Source organism: Vidua macroura, chromosome 20 (assembly GCF_024509145.1).
Source record: "Vidua macroura isolate BioBank_ID:100142 chromosome 20, ASM2450914v1, whole genome shotgun sequence".
Taxonomy (NCBI): Eukaryota; Metazoa; Chordata; class Aves; order Passeriformes; family Viduidae; genus Vidua; species Vidua macroura.
The window spans coordinates 5,105,235-5,125,144 of NC_071590.1; the positions used below are offsets into that span (position 1 = coordinate 5,105,235).

General features: G+C 43.1%; 1 protein-coding gene across 10 annotated transcripts in view; it reads left to right on the top strand.

Annotated features, from left to right (window-relative positions):
• Positions 1-19,910, top strand: part of CUX1 (cut like homeobox 1) — a 270,331-nt gene that overhangs the window by 172,188 nt on the left and 78,233 nt on the right. For all 10 annotated transcript variants that reach the window (XM_053995232.1, XM_053995235.1, XM_053995234.1 and 7 more), the window contains 3 exons: positions 10,462-10,566; positions 13,070-13,258; positions 18,820-18,878. In XM_053995232.1, coding sequence (XP_053851207.1) covers positions 10,462-10,566; positions 13,070-13,258; positions 18,820-18,878 — 353 coding nt within the window. The remainder of the gene's footprint in view (positions 1-10,461; positions 10,567-13,069; positions 13,259-18,819; positions 18,879-19,910) is intronic.

The window sequence follows — 19,910 nt, forward strand, 5'->3', positions numbered from 1 at the left end:
TAAGCCACGTCCCCAAGTGCCACATCCACAGGGCTTTGAAATCCCTCCAGGGATGGTGCCTCCACCACTGCCCTGGGCAGCTGTGCCAGGCCTGGACAACCCTTTCAGTGAAGAGATTTTGCCTGATATCCAACCTAAACCTCCCTTGGAGCATCCTGAGGCTGTTTCCTCGTGTCCTATCACTTGTAACCTGGGAGCAGAGCCCAACCTCCACCTAAAGCCTCCTTCCAGGGAGTTGTAGGGAGAGAGAAGGTCCCCCCTGAGCCTCTTTTTCCCCAGGCTGAGCCCCCCCAGCTCCCTCAGCCATTCCTGGTGCCCCAGACCCTTCCCCAGCTCAGTTCCCTTCCCTGGACACACTCCAGCATCTTAATGTCTTAATGAAGCCAAAATCATATTTGTAAGTTGTTGAGTTGATTATTTAGTCAGTAGAAGCAAGCTGGTGTTTGAACAGTGGGTTTTTAGTTCTGTCAAAGAACTTTTGTAGACAGCATTAAATATTTATGAAAGTGCTAGTAATTATTTGAAAATATGTAGACTTTTTAGAAATGATGTAGGTGTTAAAAATGTTTTGGTAGAATTATTTTGTGATTTTTGCAAAGGCAGTACATTTTGCAGTGATTTACCCAGGAGTTGTTTTTTTCCCCTCAGTCTACAGGGGGCTGTAGTTAAAGAACAGGTATTTCTGAATTCCTCATTGCCTCCAAAAATGGATTATACCTATTCATCTAGAAATGCTATTTTTCTATCTGATACAAAGCTGCAATGTAGGTTGTTTTTTTTTTTACTTCATTGTGGTGCTTTTCTTGTAATTAGGTAAAATTTACAACTACTTATGTGCATAACCCTTAGTTTGGTTGTTATTCTGCAAAATCTGACTGTACATAAAAACAGCAGCTGTTCATCTGAGCTGTTGGAAAGCCAGAGGAGGGGATTCCGTCTCCCCTTGCCCCATCTCCCTCTCCTCTTCCTCCCCCCCTGGCTGCTGAGGTCCCATCCCCTCCCAAACAGCAGCTCTGGCACCTGGGGAACCTTTCACTGAGCCCACTGAGCTCAGCAAGTGCAGGAAAGCCTGGATTTGGGATGAAGCTGCCACCTTTGTTCTCTGTGGGTTTAGCAGATTGAGGCAGCTCTAAAAAACTTGGGAGAAGCCACAGCACCCAAATCACAGAATCATGGAATGGTTTGGGTTGGAAGGGACTTCAAAGATCATGGGCAGGGACACCTTCCACTGTCCCAGGCTGCTCCAAGTCCTGTCCAGCCTGGCCTTGGATCCAGGGGCAGCCACAGCTGCTCTGGGCACCCTGAGCCAGGGCCTCAGCACCCTCAGAGCCAAAAATCCCTTCCCAATATCCCATCCAGCCCTGCCCTCTGGCAGTGGGGAGCCATTCCCTGTGTCCTGTCCCTCAATCCCTTGTCCCAGGTCCCTCTCCAGCTCTCCTGGAGCTCCTTTAGGCCCTGCAAGGGGCTCTGGGGTTTCCTGGATCCCTCTCTTCTCCAGGTGAGTACCCCCAGCTCTCCCAGCCTGGCTCCAGCCCTGGAGCAGCTCCAAGGCCTCCTCTGGAATTGTGTCTTTGCTGTGCTGGGACCCCACAAGGGACAAAAAGGGACACAAAGGGACTCTGTGGCCTTGGAGGAGCTGCTGAAGGGAAGGGCAGGTTCACCTGGAGAGGAGCAGGAGCTGCTGCAGTGGCTCAGCTCATTTGCTGAAACATGCCCAGAGAGTCTTTGCCTTGTGTGGTGCTTTACCTTTATAAACCACTCTGATGAATTATATCTAATCTCTGTAGCAGCAATTCCTGTGTTTTACCTCTTCATAGTTGAAAAAAAAAATGACTGGAAGAAATTAAATCTATTGCACAGGCCAGAAAGTGAGTTTGCATCAGGCTGAAGTGTTACAATTGCAGAAACAAGTACTTAACCTAATTATGTATTTAATAGTTAAATTAACATTTCCTTTTACCATTTCAGTAAGTGCTCATTCCCCATTATTAAGGCTACCTTTAAAGAGTAGTGCTCAGCACGACTCCTGCTTTGCTCAGGGACTGCCTTGCTGATGTGGATGTGATGTTTTGCTGCTCTGGAATTAGCACTGACCCAGAACTGGGATTCAGAGCACAGATCTATGTGTTTCCACTAAAAATATGGGGAAAAGAAATGGGTGCAAATTTTTCTATATCTGACATTTCTTGGAAATGCCTTTCCCTGTTATTCCTTTTTTAATCCAGAGCTGGCACTTCAGAACTTCCCTTGCTGTTGTGAGGCTCCTCTCTGGCTCCTGGGAGGTGGGGAGTGCTTTCCCTCCCCAGCTCTGCAGGAACAGGGAGGGGGATGTGCCCCCTGACCTTGCTCCAGGTGTCCATAGAAATGATCAAATCCACGGGGACAGAGCTGATGTTGTGGCTCCCAGCCCTGTGTCCTGTGGGGTGAAGCAGGGACCGTTCTTGTCTTCAGCTCCATCACCTCTCTTCTCCCAGTGTTTTTTTTCACTTGGATCCTCAAGTTTTTTCATGCAGGAGCTTTCTGGGCTACTTTGCTTAATACCAACCCCAGAACAAATTACTGGCTCATCAGAATAATTGCCTTAAATGCCAGTGAGCTTTGCAATTTTCTGCTCAGAGAGAGGGAGGTGTAGTGACCATAAAGCTCCCTCCCTCTCCATTGTGTCATTAACACAAGGTGTAAACGGAATTTTCCCACAAAACATAACAGTGGGAGAAATTAATCCCTCACTGGGTGCTGCAGATGAGGGGTGGGGACAGCCCCTTTTTCTCAGCTGCTCATCCAGGTGCTCAGTGCCATTAATCCACGATCTTGAGTGAGCTTTTATGGCAGGGCTGCTCCATTCTTGCTGGCAGAGAGGGTGACATGGGTGTAACCCTTCCCTTGGAAAGTCCTGAGAGAGTTTTTTATATAAAAAAGACAAGAATAGTGCATTAAATGTCTGGTCCAGCTGCAGCTGCCTGGAGGGGAGCTGTTAGCTCCTGCCATGGAGCTTTAGGAGGGGTGTGAGGTCTGAAGCCAGAGCCCCCATTGGTCCCATGGTAAAAGGTGCAATTCCATCATCTCCAGGCTCGGGAGAGCCGTGCTGCAGAATCCCTGGCCATGTTCTGCTCGTCCCCAGCGCTGTGGGACTCTGTGGCTCAGTTCCCACTGCGGGCACAACTGAGCCAAATCCAAGAGGAAGGGCTCCTTTTCACTTTATTAACCCAGCAGCTCAATAACAAAACTTGATAACATAACCCAGAGTTCCCCCTGCATTTCCATGAAGATTTAATAATGCTGTAGTTTGGTGAAGGGACTAGTTTTATTAAGATTTCATTTTGCACAATAAATCACTGCATATTTTCTGATATGCTACGAAGTATAAGAATAAATAATTAAAACTAAACTACCCGTACTTGTCAAAATAAATGATTTATCATAGTTTGGGATACAGCATCTTTGAATTTTTTATTGTTTGATTCCCAGAATATTCTAATTTTCAATCAGGGGAGTTAATGAAGCTCCAGTATACATTTCTGCATTCACAGCAGTTACATTTGTGTGACTGTTTATTTTAGACAAATATTTATGGTTAGCACTTTTCTGTATCTTTTCAAGTTTACACCTTTCCAGTGTTTATGGCAGCAAAGTCACGAATCTTTTGGGATGACAAATTTATTCAAATGAATTATTGTTCTGTTTCTGTACTTCATCCAGGAGCCTGGAATCATCCAGTTGTGCCTGAAAAAAACAGAGGTTTTTGTTGGGAAGAATTTTGTTGGGAAGTTCTAGGTTGTGAAACCAGAAATATTTAAATATATTTGAATATTTAAATATATTATATTTAATATAAATGCATTTAATTTTTTAAAATTGCAGCTGGGCTAATTTTAAGGTTTTAATAATGAATCTGAATTTGTGGCTTCATGTCATTGATGTGTCCAGATCTCTTTTCTGCCTTTACACATTGATCACATAGTTAAAAAAAAAAAATCTAATGGGCTTTGTAATTTGAGCTTCCTGCAAAGGAAAAGGTGCTTTTTCCCATTTAAAACAAAAAGAGAAGAACTTTGGTTAGGGTTGTTTGCTCCTGGGTTATTGTATTTTAATCTGAAAGAAGAGGAAATCGATTTGAAAAGCAGACTCAAGTATAGGTATCCTTAGATTCTGAGTGGTAAGAGAGAAAACATCAGACTTCTTTTTGTGTGTGTGTGGACTGTGTTGTGTAAGCTGCAGAAGAAGAATTCTTTTTTTTTTTTTTCCTTCTGTTATCCCTTTGGAAAAGCCAAATGTTTCCATTGGTTTTCTTTCCATCTTCACAGTTTTGATAGTGCTCCCGGATTTCTAGTTCTTATTTTTTCTGGGGAAAGTCAAATATAGAATTTTCTAATACCAATAAATCAAGAAAACTGTACTTTCTAAAATATAGCAGCTTTTATTAAAGAATCTAGACTGGATCAATATCATTTATTCCACAGAAATGTAGTGTTGGGTTTTAAAGTCTGTAGAGGAAGAGTTAGTGAATTTAAGCAATTTTTGGAGCCAAACTGCCACTAAAATACATAAAACAGTGTCTGCTATAAAAGTAGAAAGAAAACCTCACCAGGGTGTTTTAGCAGAAATGCTGCTCTCAAGATTATTTTTTATTTCCTTGTGTGTGGCACCTTCCTGTCTCCAACAAATCACATTGGAAAATGGTTCGAAAAGATATTCCTGCTAAGTGAGATTGCTATAAAATATGTATGTTTTTGAGCAGCAGATGGAATAAATTCCCCTTTTCACTCAGCAGCACAATACAGGTGGTGCTGATGCTCAGGGAGGGGGGGTGCTGTGAGCACCCTGATGAGGCATCCTTGGCTTTGCACTTCCATGAGGGAGGGAATTCATCCTGCCTCCACTCCTGCATTGCCCCAGTGACACTGCCAGAGGATTTGCTTTTATTTCTGACTCCCTTGGCAGTGGACTGGGTGCTTTCATTGTGTGCCATCCCCTGGGGAATTGCCCCATCCCTGGAATTGCCCCATCCCCAGAATTACCCCATCCCCGGAATTGCCCCATCCCTGGAATTGCCCCATCCCTGGAATTGCCCCAGGCCAGGTTGGACATGGCTTGGAGCACCGTGGGATAGGGAAAGGTGTCCCTGCCCTGGCAGGGGGAGGAATGAGATGAGATTTAAGGTCCCTCCCAGCCCAAATCCATGGATCCTGTTAAGTTACCCTGCTTCATGGCAGATGAAGGCATTCACTTAATCCTGGGATTTCACTGTCTGTAAAATGGGAATAAAAATGTTTCCTTTGCAAAGGGCATTTGAGATCCTTGCAGGGAGAAGTTCTGTATAAAGGCAAAATATGGTTAATATTATTTTCATGCAAACACGAGTTTCCTGCAAATGCCTGGCTATCAGTTGGGAATACATTTATCTGGCAGCCTTTCAGCACACAGAGGAAAGTGCAATAGCCTGAAGACAAGATTGAAGACAACCCAACCTCTTCTGGTTGGTGGAGTTTTTTCTTTTTTTTTTTCCACGTGTTTCTCCATTGTTGGAAAAAATAGGTGCCAGAGCCCTGAAAAATCTTTCATGTCCCTGATGTTCTTCTAACATTGCTGAAGTTCTGTTGAAGTTAGGGCCATCCTAAGGTTTTATAGCAAATTTTTATATCTGAAAAGTTAGGAAATTAAAGCACATTGAACCAGTGTGTCTTAATTGATGTTGTACTCCGAGAAACACAGCTTTTGCAGCAGCTTGCAAGTCTGAATGTCAGCTCCAAGCATGGTGATTGCTGCCATAACCAGGCTCATTAACTGCAGCAGAATTACTTGTGATAATACCCCCTCCTCACCCATAGGAAGATTTTCCCACATACAGCACCGAATTTAGCTTGGAATAAGGAAAGAGAGTTTGGCTGGTGGAACTTTTAAGGGAAAGGTTATACATTTTTTTTCACATTAGTATCTCATTTTGCTGTTCACACCACTGGTCTTTGATCAAATTAACATTTTACTGTAAGTAGAAGAGCACTCGGTTCATGCTATTCATTATCTTGTCAGGAAACAAGGAGAATAATTTAAACTGGATATATTGTGTAAGGCTTTTTTTTTTTCTATTTTTAATTGGAAAGCACACGGCAGCATTACAATCATGACCTCCTGGCTCCACTGTGAGCAGTACAATATTTACCTGCTGTATGAAGGAAAATGGAACTATTTTGAAATATTTTGTTACCAGGGAGGTATTTCTGTACTAGAAAACAGTGGTAGGAATTAGGAGGAATTATACAACTGAACTATGCTGAAAAATAGGATTTTGGGCAACACTGGATTTGCATGAGCTTCATCAAGGCCATTAGTGTGACTGTCACTGGTCATTTTTTTAGGCTGTGCATAGGATTTGGGAGTAAGAAACCAGGAGTTTTAGCGCTGCCTAGTGAAAAGCAACTGTGCTGTGGAATATCCAGTACCCAAAGGGGCTCCAGGAGAGCTGGAGAGGGACTGGGGACAAGGGCTGGAGTTCCAGGACGGGGGGGAATGACTTCCCACTGCCAGAGGGCAGGGATGGATGGGATATTGGGCAGGAATTGTTCCCTGGGAGGGTGGGCAGGCCCTGGCACAGGGTGCCCAGGGAAGCTGTGGCTGCCCCTGGATCCCTGGCAGTGCCCAAGGCCAGGCTGGATGGGCTTGGAGCAGCCTGGGACAGTGAAAGGTCCCTGCCCATGCAGGGTGGCACTGGATGATCTTTAAGCTCCCTTCCAAACCCTTCCTGTAATTCTATGAATCTCTCTGTATTTCTCAGCTGAAGTGGGACAGTTTCACACAAACAGGAGGTTTTGTGAGCTTTGCAGTGGCTCCAAGTTGTGCAAGCTTCCTTGGGTTTAGCCATTTTCCATACTGGGCGCCTGTCTCTGGCTGCTCTCTTTTTTCTTACTTCAGGAAAAATTGTTCAACCATTTTTAAGAACAAGATTAGGAAAAAAGAAATCCATTTTCCCCCAGATGTTACGAGTTTTTCTTGCTGTTTTGGTGAGGAGCCTGCTGTGTCCAGATTTAATAGAAGGGGTTTGATGAGGGATGGTTCCCTTTTTTCTCAGGGTTGTATCTTCTGTTGCTTCAAGTAGAAAAATAAAATAATAATAATAATAATTTAAAAACAGCCTCAAGTTTGGCCAGCCTATAAGAGACTGGAAAAAAAGAGTTCACAGAAACTGAGCAGAATCTGGTTTGAATTTGTTCAGACTTTTCTGCCAGTGCCTGTCCCAGGCACGCTGCAGTCTGTCACTGCTCTGGCTGGGTGAGCATCCACCAGGCAGGTTTTGCTTTTTCTGGGTGTGATGTGAGATTTTGTGGGGGCACAAGGAGGGGAAACACTCCCCAGGCTGCCCCTGCCATGACTGGAGACATGAGCATGGGAGCAGGATGGGGAGAGGGGTTCATGGTGGGCAGGGAATGGGGACAGACATCGGGACAGGGACACTTGGAGGACCTTTTGTGAGGACATTTGGAGAAGAAACAACGAGGAGAAGAGGAAGGAGGAAATCGTGGGGGTAAGGCTCATTCTGGAAGTTTGTGAATGTTCATTAGGTCGTGTGAGGTACGAGCTGGGGTTTGCCTGCCTGGAGCTAAAGGTGCTGTGGAGCACAGAGGAGACAGAGATGGTGCTTCCAGCAGCCAAAATGAATTAGGAAGGGGACAGAGTGACAAGCAGAGAGGGGTGGCAGTGGAAGAGGCAAACCCAGAGGCTCTGGCAGGGGAGCAGCACCGCAGCCACTGCGCAGGGTCTCGGCTCGGGAACGGGCAGGGGCAGCTCCTGCCAGGCTGGGAGCCTCCAGCCAGGGCTGCCGTGCAGGGAGATGTGCCAGGGGCTCCAGGAACCCAAACAGCTCCTCTGCCCTGTGCCAGTGCAGTCATTCATGTCCTGGAGCACATTGGTGGTGCAGCAAGGCTCCTGTGAGGAAGAGGTTAATACCATCGGCAGAGGGGAGTTAGCACAGAGCAAATGAAGTGCAGGGGTCACACAGGGAACAAGAGGGCAAAGAGAAGATCACTCACCAAGCCATGTTCCTCTCAGAGCTGATGGAGCAGGGCATCTCATTGGGAAAATCTCATTGGAAAAGCCACAGCAGGTCCTGTGTGGTGCCATCCCACTCCTGAGCCCTAACACAGGGTGCCTGAGCACCAGCCTCAGGTTTGGCTTTTCCAAACTTGTAAGTGCTCAAATTTGAAACTAGCATTCTTTTAACAGGGTTTTGTGTGTCATTTATAATTTATATTGTGATAGCACCCACAAGTGCTTTCCAGACACTGAGCACGTCTGTAATTCTGGCTCTAAAAAGCTTCCATTCTGTGAGAGGAGGGAAAAAAGGGGGGAATTGACCAATATTTCCCAAATAGAATTGCCCAGAGTGTGTGCTGATGTATTTTTAACAATGCCTAGTATGAAATCTTGTCTGGTATTATTCCGAGGATCACAACAGGTGTTGGGAATTGGCTGGGGAGGCTGTGCAGAAAGGGCAGCTGACAGCTCACTGTATATGCAGATGTACCACCTATTAGCAATATCCTCTGTGGTTTGCTCGCATGCCAGCTGAATAGATTCTCCAAACAATGCTGCACTGAATGGAAGCCATCAGCAGAATTGCTCAAGGCTGCAAAACCCATTACTTATACAGCAGTAGATGGAAGAGCAAGTGCCACAGAGTAGTAACTTGTCCTGCTTTGCTGGAGTTGTTCTGCAGTTATTAGATCAATATATGTAACTGCACATCTAATAAAGTACCAGAAAATAATTTATCTCAATGTGTATTGTTAGCTCAGTATTTATCCTAATATTATCCAGCCGCATAAACAACATAAATCCCTCTTTTTGTGCCTTTTCTGCTGCTGTTTCCACATTTTCCAAGCACACAATAGCTTGTGTCCCCTGCTCTGATTATTGGAGCCACATCACTGTACTTTCTACAATCACGTTTTAATTGCAGCTGTAGAACCTATGCAAAATCATTTAATACAATGTTGTGAGCAAATAGCGCAGATGATGCGTTTAGTATTTGATTGCTGTTAGTTTACTCATTGATTAAACATGCAGAGTCTGCTTTGACTGGGGAGGAAGTCAGAGACCACACACACAGGGCTGTAGGGCTTATATTCACTGTAGGATTCATATTTTCTACAGATTTTAATATTTGCTATAGATTTTATATTCATTATATGTTTTATATTACTATAAATTGTATATTTGCTATAGCTTCCATATTCACTATACTTTTATATTCACTACAGGCTTTATATTTGCTCTATGTTCTATATTCACTATTTTAGATTTATATTTAGATTTTAGACCTAGGTTTTCCAAAGGATTAGCAAGGAGTCTGTGGAAGTTGGAGTGGCTCAAAAATGGCAGTGGGAATTTGTCATTCCATTGAGGAAGGGATCCATCAGCTGGTCAAGAAAAGTTTTGACCTTCTTTGCTGGCAGCTGATGGGTTTGGTAGAATTGAGGATAGGTCTTGTAAGCAGAGATAGAAAACTATTTTGGTTATTTTCTGAAAGCACAGCATGATTTGCATGGAGTAGCCCAGGCAAAAAGCAGTGATTACTCAAGGAGGAAAGCAGTGTGGTTTTATAACAATAAAATACATTTTTTTAAAAAGAGAGAAGACAGCCTTGCCAGGAGGAGTGTATATTGTAAAAGAACCAGGTTTTGTTCCATTTCTAACAGAAGCTTACAGACAGTTATGAAAAGGACTTTGCTGCTATTTATTGCCTGAAGTTACTGATCCATCTGTCTCTACCCAAACTCTCATACAGACAATTTTTCCTCATCCTTCTGTCTTTCTCCTTTCTATTACTATTCAATATTTAGATGGAAATTTTGACCAGTGGCCAAGTCAGAGGCTTATCAGCTATTGCATAAATCCTCAGCAGCTGGTAACTGAACTGTGCAAAATTGTCACTTTAGGGTTAAATATTGTTGAATAAATAGACCTGCTGAAAGAAAAGAATCTAACAATTCATGTTTTAGGGAATAATTACTGCAGAAAGACAGCCCACAACATCGTATGTGTGTTTGAGAGAGTGGTCAGAATATCTTTTAATTCAGCATTTACCCGTGAGAATTATTCCCATGAGGAGCCTTGCAATAAAATCTGCTTGGTCTATGAGAATAGAAAGAAATTGAATAAAAAGACTCCATTTCCACTTGTATTTATTCAGTCTGGGAAATTCAGTGGGCCGCAGCATTAGTATCAGCAGGGGATTCCTTGCTCCTAGCGTTAAATTACTGTCATAATCGCTCAATTATTTCTTCCTTGTACTGTTTAAAATAAAAATCCATCACATTCTATGTTTTTTTCTAACATTTATTAGGTTGAGTGTTTAGGAAAATCAATTATATTCAGTCAGGCATGAATTGATGAATGTTCTTGTAATAATTGTCAGTTGTTAAACTGAATGTACTTTCTCTTTTCACCCCTTTTCATTTCCTTCAGAGGGCAGAGGTGGCTCAGAGAGAGGCAGAGACCTTAAGGGAGCAGCTCTCATCAGCTAACAAATCTCTCCAACTTGCTACGCAGATCCAGAAGGCACCTGATGTGGTGAGAGAAAATATTTACTGACTCTTACAGGTTTCTGGCATTCCTGCAGTACAGCTCCTTCAATTTATGCCCACAGCTATAAAAACAGCTGTTTGAAGTCATATTTTAACTAAAAGGGAAGGGTGTTCCTTCGGGATTGTGGTGGGGTTCAGCTTCTGAGGGGGCTGGTGGCTGGAGGAGACCACGGGAAGGACAGAGGTCGCTTGGCTCTGTGGTGATCCATCACTCCCTGCTCCAGGTGGACAGCACAGCTCTCAGAAATCATTTCACATGGCTGAGAGCATCAGCAGAGGAGAAATGGAGGCAGCAAGAGAGCCTTGGTGGCCATCAGCACGTGCCTGCCTGCGGGGCCCTGAGGTGTGGGCTCCATCCCGAGGGCTCCCAGAGCTCCCTGCCCTCTCTGCCTCTCCTAACTCCGTGTCTGGGCTGTCAGAGAAACTGGAAATAAGTTTGATACCGCTCCAGTTTTCACTGGCTGTATCTAAACTGAGAATTACACCTGGGGAATTGAGAAGATACCCTGTACTCCTGCTTGTTGCCTCCTCTGGTTCTGACTGAAGCCAAGGCTGCTGATGGGACCTGCAGGCACAGGGGTTGTTACAGGGCTCCAGCTGGCCCTGGGTGAGCAGGTATCACAGATGAGCAGCCAGATTATTTTGATTTTTGTTTGCCAAAGGAAAAATAGGAGTATTTAAATGTAAATATGCAATTAAGTGAAATTTAGTCTATTTCTAAGCAGCAGATTTAAGAAACAAAAGAAATCATTGCTTTTTTTTTCCTTGCAAGCCTTATACGTGCTTGACACTGATAGCAGAGGAACACATGGCTGCCTTTAAAAATCATTTGCAGAAAATGAGTAACAAACCATAGGTCCTCCAGATCTGTTTGGTTGTCTATTAATACAACCCAGTATTTTCTCAGAGAAGTCAAAAGATAGACAAGTAGGCTCCAAAACACAAAATAAAAAGCCTGAATATCGCTTGTAACTCTGAATTACCTGCCTCTTCCTATCTCGTGTCCTAGTCTTATCATTATTTTAACATTAGGTCTTTCTTGTATTTAATAGTACTTCTGCACTTCATTTATATTTAATATGACAACTACTGCAGGATGAAAATGATCATTATCTATCTTATTTCAGACTCTACGTTCTAGTCTCAATAGGCACAAGCAGCAGATGATTATACAACTTGTGATGTTTCATGCAAGCAAATTAGAGGTTTTTTCAAGTTAAAAGTATAATTCAGTGTAATAGGAGAGTGTTGTTAACTGCTGTTCATACATGCAGCTTTCTGTGAGTGCAGCGGGGTGTAGTCACTGAGAATCAAGCTGAATGTTTAAAAGATATGGAAAAGGGGATTTTGTTGTTCCTGTATTCCCAGAAAAGAGGGTATGGAGTATATTTCAATCTGCTGCAGTGTCACCTTCAGCTGTCAGGGTGTAGCTGGGGTGAATCCTCAGCTCTTTCACCACAGATCTTTGGTTTAGTGCTCACCATCTTCAACTCCCTCTTGCTGAATGGATTCTCTCCTCCTTCACTGGTGCTTCTGAAGAACAGCCATTAACCTTTGTGAGATGCATTTTGGGCTCTTTAATGGAATGGGTGCCCCTCCTTGGGCTGCCTCCTGCCCCCACAAGGCTTTCCTCACATTCTCCATGGAGGAGGCTCAGAGCTCCCCAATGCATCACAGCTGTGATCTCCCAGCAAGAAGGAGACAGAGATGGTGCAATTAGTCTCTATTATCTTTTCTGCATGGATCTGCCTCCTTCTGGACCTCTCTGTCTTCTCTGATTCCTTGTCCTCCCAGGAAGTCAGTCCAGAGAGGAAGTTCCAGACTTGAGGACAGATTTTACAGCTGTGGGAAAGTGGAAGAAGGAAGATTTAGGAAAGGGAATTTCTGCAAGTGGTGACCAAAGGGAGAATGGCCTTGTCTTAGAGCTGTCACATCTCTCTTCTTCCCCGCAGAGGGATGCTTGCAATAATGTTAACATGAACAATTTTCATGCAAGGATCAAGTTCATTGGAAGTAGCAGTTTGGGGCAATTTTTGACAATTTTGCCTGAAACGTGCAGTGTGCATGCAGAGAGCCACAGGCACATGGCTCTGCCGTTCCTGATTAAGAAATTCTGCTCCATTACTTCAGAATATTTTATCTGATTAGTATTTTGTAAGCACAGATTTTCATAGTTGTCAAAGCACTTGGGCTATTAATAATAAATAGATCTAAATAGAATCCTTTGACTTTCACTGCTGCTTCTTTCCAGTGCACTTATGAAATAGGGAAATTTATTCCCTCTGTTATCCCTGTTTTCCCAGAGAGCTGTCCTGGGGTGTAGGAAATTCCATCTTCCAAATTCCCAATGTCAATCACAGGAGTCCCAGATTTAGGAACTGTCTGTGTCTTGTGCCACCCAGTGCCGTGTTTGCTCCTTGCCTAACCACCCTGAATTTAGGTGTGCTGCCTTTCCTTCCTGTCTGGCTCTGACCCTGCTTTCCCTCCAGGAGCAGGCCATCGAGGTGCTGACTCGCTCCAGCCTGGAAGTGGAGCTGGCCGCGAAGGAGCGCGAGATCGCCCAGCTCGTCGAAGATGTCCAGAGGCTCCAGGGCAGCCTCACCAAGCTGAGGGAGAACTCCAGCAGCCAAATCTCCCAGCTGGAGCAGCAGCTGACAGCCAAGAACAGCACACTCAAAGTAAGGCTGTATCTCAGAGATGATGGTATTGGGGTTTCCTGTGGTCCTGCGCCGTTGGCTTCTTCAGGGTGTGGCTGAATTCTGGTTTCTGTGGCATTCATGGAATCACAGAATGGTTTGAGTTAGAAGGGACCTTCAAACCCATCCCATTCCACCCCCCTGGGTGTATTATTTTCTAAGGGATCACAGGTTTTTAAATTCTAAATTACTGTTTTGAAATGTGTTTTTGCAGGACAAGGCTACCTTTAGCATTAAAATCACCACCAAACCCAACAGACATTGAGCATGGATGTGTAATGAAACAGTTGATCTGAAAAAGCACAGAAAATCCCTCTTAGATTTTCAAACTTTCAATTCCTATTCAGTTATACATATTGAAGATTTGCAAGGAATTGGTTTATCTTTCAGTGTCCTTGCTACCCCTTCCACTTCTCTCCACTGGAAATGGAAAGTGTATCATTTGGGGCATAGAAACAAGTAAAATCAGGACATGGAGAAGGCCTTTACATAATAACAATTTAATTATTTAAACAATAATAATTCATTTTTTTATTTATTATTACCAATAACCATTTAATTATTTTAACTGTGTATTTTCTGCACGATAATTCCCATTTATAATTAGCAGTCTGGCCCTATACTCATTTGCACAGGAGCAGCACTTCACTAGAACCAGAAGGAACAGCTAAGAATTCTCTGAATGACCCTTTTACCTCTCTCTTGGGCAGTTTCACTTTCCCTGTGCTGAGCCCACACAGTTCTGATCTCTGAGTGAGCATGAGAAATGTTTCCTGACGTGGGGTATGAATCAGTTTCCTGTAACTCCTGTCTCCTTCATTGTTCCACCATCTATGAGCTCCGAAGTGTAAACAAGATAAATTTATCTATTCCATTAAAGACTTGGTAGTTCTGCAGGTTTGATAGTCTGAGAGTTTTCTGAGAGCAGGAGGCTGATAGTTCCCACTCAGCTCTGACTGTGGCGTGGGCAGCTTTGCTCTATCAGAATGATTTAATGTTCAATTGAAACTCTTACAAATTGCTCTAATTCTGACATTTTTTAGCAGTTACTGGTATAGCTGTGGTGGAGCATAATTCACATGGAGAGAGACCTGCTAGGAATGAAAGCTGAAGTGTTGCAGTCAGTGTTTTCTGCGTGCTTTAAGCTAGCTTTGCAGAATTTTTATGAAAATTCAGTGGAGCAAAGGACACCTATTATATAACTCCATTGACAGTATCAGTCTGCCCACCTGTCACCATGTGGGCACCACTTTTATTGAGGGAGAAAGGAGCTGCCCTGGTTTTGAGGAACACATTCTGCTGGCTCCACCCATGTTCAGGGGATTTTTTTATTTTACTTTTTCATAAAGCCTGATAGAAAATATCTTGAGCCCTTGCATTTGACAGATTTTCTTGGAATAAAGCATGTTCCTGGTGAGGTCAGTATTAGTTTAGCCATTAACTTCAAAGGGAGTAGGATCATAGAAATGACAGAGCAAGTCTTTGATTTTCATTTCAGTAATCTCCTTCCATTTTCTCATAGCCTTGCCTGGCTAATGCTCTGTATTTAGCTTTCTGTTGATAGTGGCTGATGTAGTGCCTCTATTGATAAAGTTTTAGTCATTTCAACCCTCTTTAACCTTATTTGTTGCAACTATAAAAATATTTCCAAATACTTACTTTCACCCCAAAGTGCTGGGACAGCCTGTGCCAGGCACAGGTTGTACAAAGCACCAAATCTCAGTGATGATGTGCTGATCTCCTGTTGGATTATGGAGGAATTGCTTCTGAAATAACAGAGATTTTAATGGTTGCCTCCACAGAAAACAACTCACAGTTTCACAAATTAAAGCAATGTTCTCAACCTGCATCTTGGGGGAATTGTTTAATACTCTATGACTTAATGAAACAATACAGAAATACTTTCAAAATTATTGCTTCTTTATCTTCATCTGATCTAATAATCAAGACATGTCCTCTAGTAACAAGACTTTTCTCACTCTAATTGTATTAACCCTTTGTGGCTGGGTGCTAGGATGTCCCTGCTACCCAGTTAAAATTCAGTAATGTGAGCTGATCACTCTAAACTGAACTACAATGTTAATCTAATGGTTATTGAAATTTTTTAAGCCCCTCAGTACATCTCCTGCTATTTACCTGTGCCAGTTCAGTTAATAATACAGTAGTGTTTGTATTTTCTAAATAACTTGAGGAGGGACCCAATCTCTGCATGCTCTGACATGGGTTTATTCACACCACAGATGCAAGATGATTCTTTAGCATGGGATATTTGCAAATTTAATGTGCAGGAAAGCCACCAGCCCATTCCTTCTGCCCTCTGGCTCCTGCATTTTTGTGTGTTGGAGGTCGTTGGAATATATTTTGTCTGAATTAACCAGGTTGATATTTAGTGCAAGATATTAGTTCCTCCAGATTGTCTCACAGCTTGAACCTTTGTTATCCCATGTTCTGTGCATTTTACAGGGTTCTTGGAGACAATTACCATACTAATACATTTTAAAACAGTCATTGACTGGGAAGATGCCAAGTGCCTAAACGTTCTGTTTCTACACAAGCACCACATCCTCAATTGTTAGTTTTTGTTGTTTAGTAAAGTAGATGTTTAGGTGCAGATTTTCCATGGCAACAATCTCTGTATTAGGTACTTGAGAATGATGGATGTGTGTGTTTTTTATACAATCCAAAGTAAAATATTGCTGGTTGTCATACTGCTGTAGCAAGTACCTGAGAGTCCAAAACAGCTGCATTTTGTCAATATCTCTTTTTATTTTCTTTATTTTTCTACCTGCGTTTTGTACCTACATTTTCTAGAAATGCTCTACCAAGGTATAGCACTTCCCTGCACAGAATTACACTTAATACAGATTTCATTTAAATGGGAGTCGTTAGCTTTTCTGTGGTTTATCTCTGTTTCTACAAAAGGCTGTTTTCTTAGCATACCCTTGCATAAGTAACTAACATATTAATCCAGGGTATTGCTTGTTTTAAATTTTTTCTGGTCCTTTTTATACTGAGAACTGGTGTAAATTACCAGTTATTCCTGCTGTAAGAGCTCCTCTGCTCCAGACCCAAAATGTTACCAGTCACAGAGTTAAGGAAGGAGTGAATTACAGTGGATTTGAAGAGCACCAAACAGAGACAGAAGGAAAAGTGACAAGACCAAGGAGAGCAGAAGGATGTCTTGGGGTTTGGCAGGTGCTCCCATTGCCTGTGACCTCTTGGAGAACTCTCAGCTGTGATGCTGAGTCTCCTCCCAGTACCAAGGGCTCTCTGGCTCACTCATCTTTAATTTTCATTTAAAGATCCCTCTCCAGCCTGACCTGATGCACTAAAAATTCTACCTGGGTGCCTTGTTGAAGTCACTCTATTTGCTCAGTGTTGAGCTGCAGCTTGAAAAGCTGCTTGAACTCATGGTCTGTTGTAGCTGACCCTCCTCAAAATGTAAGACCTCAAGCCCTGGGACTACATAGTACATTCCCATAATGAGATTTCAACGTGTTGTAAATTGTCAAAACCTCCAACACCTTTAATATTTGTAGGATATTCCTGGTCACATCAACCAAGTTTTTCCTGAAGCACTGTGCCTGCTATCTAAAGCAAAGTCAGTGCTTCATATTGTTCCAGACAATAACTGGAATTTGGTAAGGCAGGACACACCAGAAAAAACTACTAAAACTTGTCCTGTATTTATTCCAGGTGAAAAAAAAATGTTGTAGCTAAAACACTCATTTTTATTTTTAACACAACTGGAATGATTGTACAACCACTGATGACAAAAGACACGAGACCTTTTTAAGAGGCCACTTGTTCCATCAATGTCCCAGAGAGTGCAAATTCCACACTGAGCTGCAGTTCCTGGGGTCCATTAAGAGCTGCTCGTTGAGCAGGGCCTGGCTGTTCCTGCAGAGAGGTTCCTCTCTCAGCAGTGCTGAGGATGCTGGGCTGTGGTGGCAAAAAGCAGGAACAGGGCCTTGAGAGGGCTGTGGATTGGTAACTGGGTGTCACTTTGTCACTGCTCCTTAGCAGCCATGCTAATGGCAGGGCAGACATGTCAGCAGTGTGAGAGCTGCAAAGGGCTGGGGAGGAAATCCTTTAAAAATGGCAGAATAGCTGGAGCCCCACAAAGCCCCACCATGCTGCTGTTGGCATCTGAAGAAGACTCATTTAAATTACTGAGATGACTCAGTCCGTGGATTTGCTGTCCTGTGGGTGCTGTGCTGCATCGTTTTGGGCTTTGTACAGCTCTGTGATGCCCACACACTGACTTACTAGGGAAGACAGCAACAGGAACAGGCTCCCAGTTCTGTTTCCCCAGCCCTGCCTCCGTGCCCCCATAGCTGGGCTGCAGCACAGCTGTGTGGGGCTGCATTTTAAGCAGCTTTGCTAAAAATTATCCAAGTTCCCAGCAGCCCTCCCCTGCCCTCCTCCTGCATCCAAAGAGCAGCCCCAGAGTGGGTGTAGGATCTTGAATTCCCTTCTCCCCTGAAGGCAGCCTCTCCTGGACATAAAGTCCTGTTTTTCTATTTCATGTCATATATTCCTTTCCTTTTCAAAATAGATTCTCTGCCTTTGAGGTGATACATCCTTGTGTTACTTCTGTTTCCCTGACCTTTGGGATTCTGTGCCAATTTTAACACCAAAAATGAACTGAAGCAGAGTTAGCCTGACTTTATCCATGGAAGTTGCAAGCCAGTAAGTTCTGTTCTTTGCTTAGATCAGGTGTGCCTGCACTAAGCAAAGAAATTATTGAAATGAATGTGGCTTCTGCAAGCAACATAACAGCATCAATTATGTATCACTATGTTTTAGGCCTCCTGAAGCATTTACCCCGTAGTGATGAGCACTTTGTTGGGAGCTGGGTAAGGTCCAAGTGTGTGGCATTGCGTTCTGGATCGTGGCAGCGGGTTTGGTTCAGCCCCTGGGGCATCCTCACAGCCAGGAGAAGCCACTGAGGCCACCCTGGGTGGAGCAGAGCAGAAGGAGCTGCTGGGGTGGCCTCAGTGCTCCCTCTCTGGGTACTGCCATCAGGAATGCTTGTAAAACCTCTGGTACAGCTGTTTTGTTTGGGCACGAGGTGCTGTAGGAGCCTTCCAAGCCTAAGGCATTCCAGTCAACAACAGCTTCTTCAGCCTGTTCTTTTTATCATGTAGATAAGGTTATCAAGAACTGTCCTATTAAGAATACAGTACGTGCCAAAGCTTCCTGCTTGTTTACTCAATCTCCCTGAAAATTTCAGCTGCCCCATTTTTTTTTTTTAATACCTTCGTCCCTGAACACTTGACAGTGACATTGCAAACACCCAAATTGGGACCCACTGAATTCTGTCATGCTTGGCACTCTGTAAACAAAGGATGAGTGAGGTATAATTGTGTTTATGTTTAATTGGTTATGGTTTGTTTTCTAATATATGTAAATTAGGTATGAGTCATTAACCCTCACTTGTGCGCTGCTGTATATATGGAATAATTTGAAGATGATTTTCAAAGCCTGCAGAAAAAAAAAAAACAATGTAAATAATTAAATCCATGTTCTCTCTTTTAAAGCAACTGGAAGAAAAACTGAAAGGACAGGCTGATTATGAAGAGGTTAAGAAAGAATTAAAGTAAGTGTTAAATGCTTACATAATTTTTTCACAAACTCTGGTTGAACGGTGCTTGTTAAATGAAGCCACAAATCTGTGTTCTTGGAACAATAAAGAATTCAGTCAAAACCACAAAGACGAGGAAATTGGGAATATTGGCAGAAATTACATCCAGAACCAGTGGAACTGCTGTATCTGAGAGTGCTCCTTTTTGTTGCAGCAGAGGATCACAATAGCGAATAAAATACATGTCCACGAAGAAAAGCCACTAAAACTATTGTCCACAAAGGGAAAAAAGTTTCAAATCTGTGGTGTTTTAGGTGGACCACGCTTTTAAAAGTCCCCAGCCAACAGCTGAGGGTAATGTGGACCAAAAATGACACACAGAGCCTTTGGCCATGGTACCTTTTCTCTGCTCCTGCCAGCCAGGGTTCAGCACTTACCAGTTTAATGCTCGGCTTGTTTCACTGTATATTTTTGCTAATATATTGTGGTTTTAAACTAAAGCCACAAACAGCCTCTTCCTATTTCAAGGGATTTTCTTAAGAGACTTAAAAGAGCCTCATTTTAAACTATAACAAGATAAGCTGTCAGGTTCAGAAGAGAACTTTTCTGACTGGAAATATGTTTAGTGTCAAGGTTTAAATAACTGCGAGAAACTCCCATCTCTTCTTTCATCATTCTGGCATTTCTGTGTGTGTTTTAAAAAGGCTGAAATAAGCCATTCCCTGGTTTAATGAGGTATTTCAGATGAGGCTGGTAGTCATGTGCTTTTGTTTACACGTCCCTGGAGAATATGGAAAGCAGATTTGGATTTGCAAGCCCCACAACTGCCCAGCCCCTGGTGCTGATTTATTCAAGCCATGTTGGCTGAAGTTCTGGTTCACCACCAGCTGCAGCACACCCTGATGTAGGGGTATAATTTTCACTGAAATTAAATGAATTGATCGTTTATTTGGTCATTTTACCTGATTATTACCTGGGCTCAAAATAGCATCATCATTTAGTGATTAGGGGTAAATACATCCACATCCTCTCCTGAGTTAAGGGACC